The sequence below is a fragment of the Thalassophryne amazonica genome, chromosome 13 (assembly GCF_902500255.1).
Source record: "Thalassophryne amazonica chromosome 13, fThaAma1.1, whole genome shotgun sequence".
Classification (NCBI taxonomy): Eukaryota; Metazoa; Chordata; class Actinopteri; order Batrachoidiformes; family Batrachoididae; genus Thalassophryne; species Thalassophryne amazonica.
This window is the reverse complement of record NC_047115.1, coordinates 15,229,965-15,235,964: the sequence shown is the minus strand read 5'-3', so window position 1 is coordinate 15,235,964 and position 6,000 is coordinate 15,229,965. Positions and strand designations below refer to the sequence as shown.

The following is a 6,000-nucleotide window of genomic DNA, read 5'->3' as shown; positions in this document are numbered from 1 at the left end:
TCGTTGTGAGAGAGAAATAAATCTGCAAAGATTTGCATCCAGATTTGAGCACAAAAAAAAATCTAGTGTGCACAAAAGATACAATTATTTCCCACATGTGATTATTTTGTGTAGACACGATAAGCGTCTGCATAGCACCAAAGTGCCAACTGCACACCAAGTCTTGATATATAAAATAGCACCCTGTGTGAGGGACATGATTACTGGGTATCTATATGGATAATAACAAACACCAATACATAGAGCACAGAAGAGATTTTGTTTGTGCATCAACATCATGATGTGATCCACCTCACTTTTTCCAGTGGCCAAATTATTTAAGTATTTTTCATGCACACAAATGAAATATATGTCGTGTGCATGCAATAAGATTTTCTGTTTTCTCTAAGTGACCCCCAACACTCTTGCAGACACCGTGTGCATGCTGGGTCAGCTTTACTCTTTCTTTCTTTTTGTTTATTTCTTTTTTAATATAAACATTATCTCACCTGCTCTTATCTGGAGTTTGAACAGAACAAACATGGATCTCCTGCTCACGCAAAGTCTTCATGGAAATCTGGTGGACTTTGGCCAAAGGTGAGTGCCTCATTATTATTATTTTTATTTTTCATTTGACTGCTCCTGTTTTGCAAGTGCACAGCAAGATCTTCCAAATCTGAGTCATGCAGCATCTGTACAGTTTGTTTTAAATTAAATCTGAATAATAAATTTAAAAAAAAAATAGAAAATGATGCATTTTATTCCTGTTGTTCACAACAGCTCTACAATGCCTCTGCCCCTCCACTGGGACCCACTCCCACAGTTTGAGAACCATTGGTGCAGCTACAGCAACACACAATAGCAGCATTTCACCAGTAGGTGTCAGTAAAGCTTGAACCATAATTGTGGCTCTTTCTATCATTTCATTCTCACTTGAATATCTTTATCTTGTTAAATAAAGTAGCGACTGATTTACAGCTGGTGTTAGAATTTACACAGTAATTTGATTGCGGTCCTTTTTGCACTCACACATTTAGTGAACTTTATGAAAACAAATGTTCACTGTGTCCATATGAACAGTATTTGTTTATACTGTATGTCAAATTCCTTTTTTTTTTATTTTTTATCCCTGATCACTGACTTTTTTAATCAGACGAACAAATAAAACAGAGTTATAACCAAAAACAAAAGGCCAACTAATCATATTATCCATTCACAGCATGCAGTCTGCCCACTGTGGTGAACCAGCAGGTTCACACTGTTTGTTGTGCAGTCTGACTCACTCAATTTGAACGCCTCATTGACTTCCACAGCAATGTCAGTGTTCTGCAATGAAGCCAACACACACACACACACACACACACACACTGGCTGTAAATTTAAAGCAGGCGCACGAGTTCAGTGTTAAACAGCCGGATTAGACACACATGCTTCAAAACTCAATATTAAAAATTTTATAGCCACAAACACCCAAGAACACCAAGGCGATGCAGCGTTAAGAAAAAGACGTATTAAAGGTTCTCTGAATGGAATTTCATACATTAATATAACAACAAACAACTACGGTGCATCCAGAAAGTATTCACAGCGCTTCACTTTTTCCACATTTTGTGTATGTTACAGCTTTTTGCCTCAAAATTCTACTCACAACACCCCATAATGATAAAATGAAAAAAGGTATTTTTTAAAGCAAATTTATTAAAAATAAAAACTAAGAGATCACATGTACGTAAGTATTCACAGCCTTTGCTCAATACTTGTTGATGCACCTTTGGCAGCAATTACAGCCTCAAGTCTTCTTGAATATGATGCCACAAGCTTGGTGCACCTATCTGTGGGCAGTTTTGTCCATTCCTCTTTGCAGCACCTCTCAAGCTCCATCAGGTTGGATGGGGAGCGTCGGTGCACAGCCATTTTCAGATCTCTCCAGAGATGTTCAATCAGATTCAGGTCTTTGCTCTGGCTGGGTCACTCAAGGACATTCACAGAGTTGTCCTGAAGCCACTCCTTTGATATCTTGGCTGTGAGCTTAGGTTCATGGTCCTGCTGAAAGATGAACTGTCAAAAGTCTGAAGTCAAGAGCGCTCTGGAGCAGGTTTTCATCTGTACATTGCTGCATTCATCTTTCCCTCAATCCTGACTAGTCTCCCAGTTCCTGCTGCTGAAAAACATCCCCACAGCATGATGTTGCCTTCACCATGCTTCACTGTAGGGATGGTGCCTGGTTTCCTCCAAACATGATGCCTGGCATTCACACCAAAGAGTTCAATCTTTGTCAGGTTTGAGGTTGCCTTTTGTCAACCTCTAGGTGGGCTGCCATGTGCCTTTTACTAAGGAGTGGCTTCCGTCTGGCCACTCTGCCATATAGGCCTGATTGGTGGATTGCTGTAGAGATGGTTGTCCTTCAGGAAGGTTCTCTTCCCTCCACAGAGGAATGCTGGAGCTCTGACAGAATGACCATCTGGTTCTGGTTCTTGGTCATCTCGACTAAGGCCCTTCTCCCCCGTGTGTAAAATCTTCAGGAAAAAAAATTGAATTTCATCCATTTTGGAATAAGGCTGTAACATAACAAAATGTAGAAAAAGTGAAGCACTGTGAATACTTTCCAGATGCACTGTATCTTCTATGCCCTGATTTAGTTGCTTGATTGCATCCTGTGTAGCGAATGAAGTAGCGCTCCCTCTGTACTCTGAGCTTTTCTGCCCCATTTACATTGTCAGGCTGGTTGTATAGTGGCTTGTATTCTCTCTTACTTCTGCACTGTGTTTGACTCCTCCCACTGTCTTCCCTTGGGATGGGCATGGGAGTCAGATGCTCTGACCAGTCCGCTAAAACCCGGGCTCTGGCGCGAGCGAGCACAATATCCTTTGGCTGTCGGGTGAGCGAGGTCTATTGACTGCCACATGCACAGTGACTCCTGCTGGCCTCCATCATACTACCCCCCCTCCCCCAAACCTCATTACCATCTATCCAGGTCATGGTGCCAGTGCATCGGCTAGTACTGTGTTGTGTTTTTTTGACTCCCCCCACTTGCTCCCCTTTGGATGCAAACTCACATTCTCCAGCATGGGAGGCGGACTCTCTAACCAAAAGCCTAAAACTCAGGGCTCTTGCCTTATGGTCAGGGTCCAAGGGGATAAAAACTCTTTCATTCAGGCCAATATGATAAATACCCTGTCAAATAAATGAGATCTAGGCAGAAAATTGCAACTGTGCATCAAGATCTGTTGCATACATACTGCCAAAGAAGCAACCAGTTTCTGTACCTGTAGTTCTAAAACAGCAGCTTCTGACAATGCCCCCTTTCCTTTCCGAGAGTGAAAATCTCTGTCACAGTCCCACTCAATGGTTATGTCTCAAAGGCAGGCAGGATTTCAGCTGTGGACTTCTGTGATATAAGTCACAGAAGTCTAAAACAAGCTGTTTCAGGCCTAGGCTGATGGTATACCAAGAGAATTTTTAAATAAAGAGTCAGAATTGTAGGAATTTTAGGATGCTTAATGCAAAGCCACAACCTTCTGAAATGGTGAAATGCTCAAAACGACCCCCTGTGAGCAAGCACTTGGCGACAGTGGGAAGGAAAAACTCCCTTTTAACAGGAAGAAACCTCCAGCAGAACCAGGCTCAGGGAGGGGCAGTCTTCTGCTGGGACTGGTTGGGGCTGAGGGAGAGAACCAGGAAAAAGACATGCTGTGGAGGGGAGCAGAGATCAATCACTAATGATTAAATGCAGAGTGGTGCATACAGAGCAAAAAGAGAAAGAAACACTTAGTGCATCATGGGAACCCCCCAGCAGTCTAAGTCTATAGCAGCATAACTAAGGGATGGTTCTGGGTCACCTGATCCAGCCCTAACTATAAGCTTTAGCAAAAAGGAAAGTTTTAAGCCTAATCTTAAAAGTAGAGAGGGTGTCTGTCTCCCTGATCTGAATTGGGAGCTGGTTCCACAGGAGAGGAGCCTGAAAGCTGAATGCTCTGCCTCCCATTCTACTCTTAAAAACCCTAGGAACTACAAGTAAGCCTGCAGTCTGAGAGCGAAGAGCTCTATTGGGGTGATATGGTACTAAGAGGTTCCTAAAATAATATGGGACCTGATTATTCAAAACCTTATAAGTAAGAAGAAGAATTTTAAATTCTATTCTAGAATTAACAGGAAGCCAATGAAGAGAGGCCAATATGGGTGAGATATGCTCTCTCCTTCTAGTCCCCGTCAGTACTCTAGCTGCAGCATTTTGAATTAACTGAAGGCTTTTCAGGGAACTTTTAGGACATCCTGATAATAATGAATTACAATAGTCCAGCCTAGAGGAAATAAATGCATGAATTAGTGTTTCAGCATCACTCTGAGACAAGACCTTTCTAATTTTAGAGATATTGCGCAAATGTAAAAAAGCAGTTCTACATATTTGCTTAATATGTGCATTGAAGGACATATCCTGATCAAAAATGACTCCAAGATTTCTCACAGTATTACTGGAGGTCAGGGTAATGCCATCCAGAGTAAGGATCTGATTAGACACCATGTTTCTACGATTTATGCGGCCAAGTACAATAACTTCAGTTTTATCTGAATTTAAAAGCAGGAAATTAGAGAGGTCATCCATGTCTTTATGTCTGTAAGACATTCCTGCAGTTTAACTAATTGGTGTGTGTCCTCTGGCTTCATGGATAGATAAAGCTGGGTATCATCTGCGAAAATTGAAAATTTAAGCAATGCTTTCTAATAATACTGCCTAAGGGAAGCATGTATAAAGTGAATAAAATTGGTCCTAGCACAGAACCTTGTGGAACTCCATAATTAACCTTAGTCTGTGAAGAAGACTCCCCATTTTTGAACAAATTGTAATCTATTAGATAAATATGATTCAAACCACCGCAGCGCAGTGCCTTTAATTTAAAAATTTTAATTAAGCAGCACTGAGGTCTAACAGGACAAGCACAGAGATGAGTCCACTGTCTGAGGCCATAAGAAGATCATTTGTAACCTTCACTAATGCTGTTTCTGTACTATGATGAATTCTGAAACCTGACTGAAACTCAAATAGACCATTCCTCTGCAGATGATCAGTTAGCTGTTTTACAACTACCCTTTCAAGAATTTTTGAGAGAAAAGGAAGGTTGGATATTGGCCTATAATTAGCTAAGATAGCTGGGTCAAGTGATGGCTTTTTAAATTAATGTTGGGTAAGTGGACCAACATTGTATATAACGTCTCACATGGAATGTTCCTTCAATCATGTACTCATCAGCACACAGATGACTGCTGGCCATCAGTTTGTTTGTTCACCGTTAACAAATATTGCTTTAGTGCTCCAGTCTGCAGCTCTTCACACTGTGTTGGGTTTAATGGCAGTGAGTCATCTGCAGCTATGCTTAAATTCTCTTCACGCTGCTCAATGATGCCGTAAAACTCAGGATTCAGTGTTTCAACAGCTTCTGGCTCCAATAATCAATATGTCTGTTTGACCAAAAAAGTGAACACCAAAGCTTTAATTTTTCTGACTATAAGTGATTTTTTTTGTTGTTGTTGTTGCTGTTTTTAACTTGTTTGGGAGGCCCTGCAATTTATACTTTGGTGTGACTTATATACTGAAAAATCATAAGTTTGTTCCTAATAATAGTAATTATAATAACTATTTATATTAGGACTTTCACAGGAATCAAAGCAAGAAACAAAATAAACTAAAATAATAAAATAATGCACACAATAAAAAAGAACACTACAACAAAGCACAAAAATCACAAATTAAAGAGCTCATAATACAGAAATGGGTGTGACTTATACTCCAGAGCGACTTATATATGTCTTTTCCTCTTCAAGAGGCATTTACTTACAGGTGCAACTTATACACTGGAAAATATGGTGCACTTGTACAATGTACTTACATAGCATTAGTTACACTATATAAAACTAATATACTTATATAACATGATGTATTTATATAAGATATAATTATATGATTATACATTAGTTACACTATGCGGTGCCTCCAGAAAGTATTCACAGCGCTTCACTTTTCTA

General features: G+C 40.1%; 1 protein-coding gene across 1 annotated transcript in view; it reads left to right on the top strand.

Annotated features, from left to right (window-relative positions):
- The first annotated feature begins 520 nt into the window (after positions 1-520).
- The window catches only part of LOC117523840 (bcl-2-like protein 11), a 77,960-nt gene continuing 72,480 nt past the window's right edge, over positions 521-6,000 (top strand). The window contains 1 exon segment of the mRNA XM_034185455.1: positions 521-576. Coding sequence (XP_034041346.1) covers positions 521-576 — 56 coding nt within the window.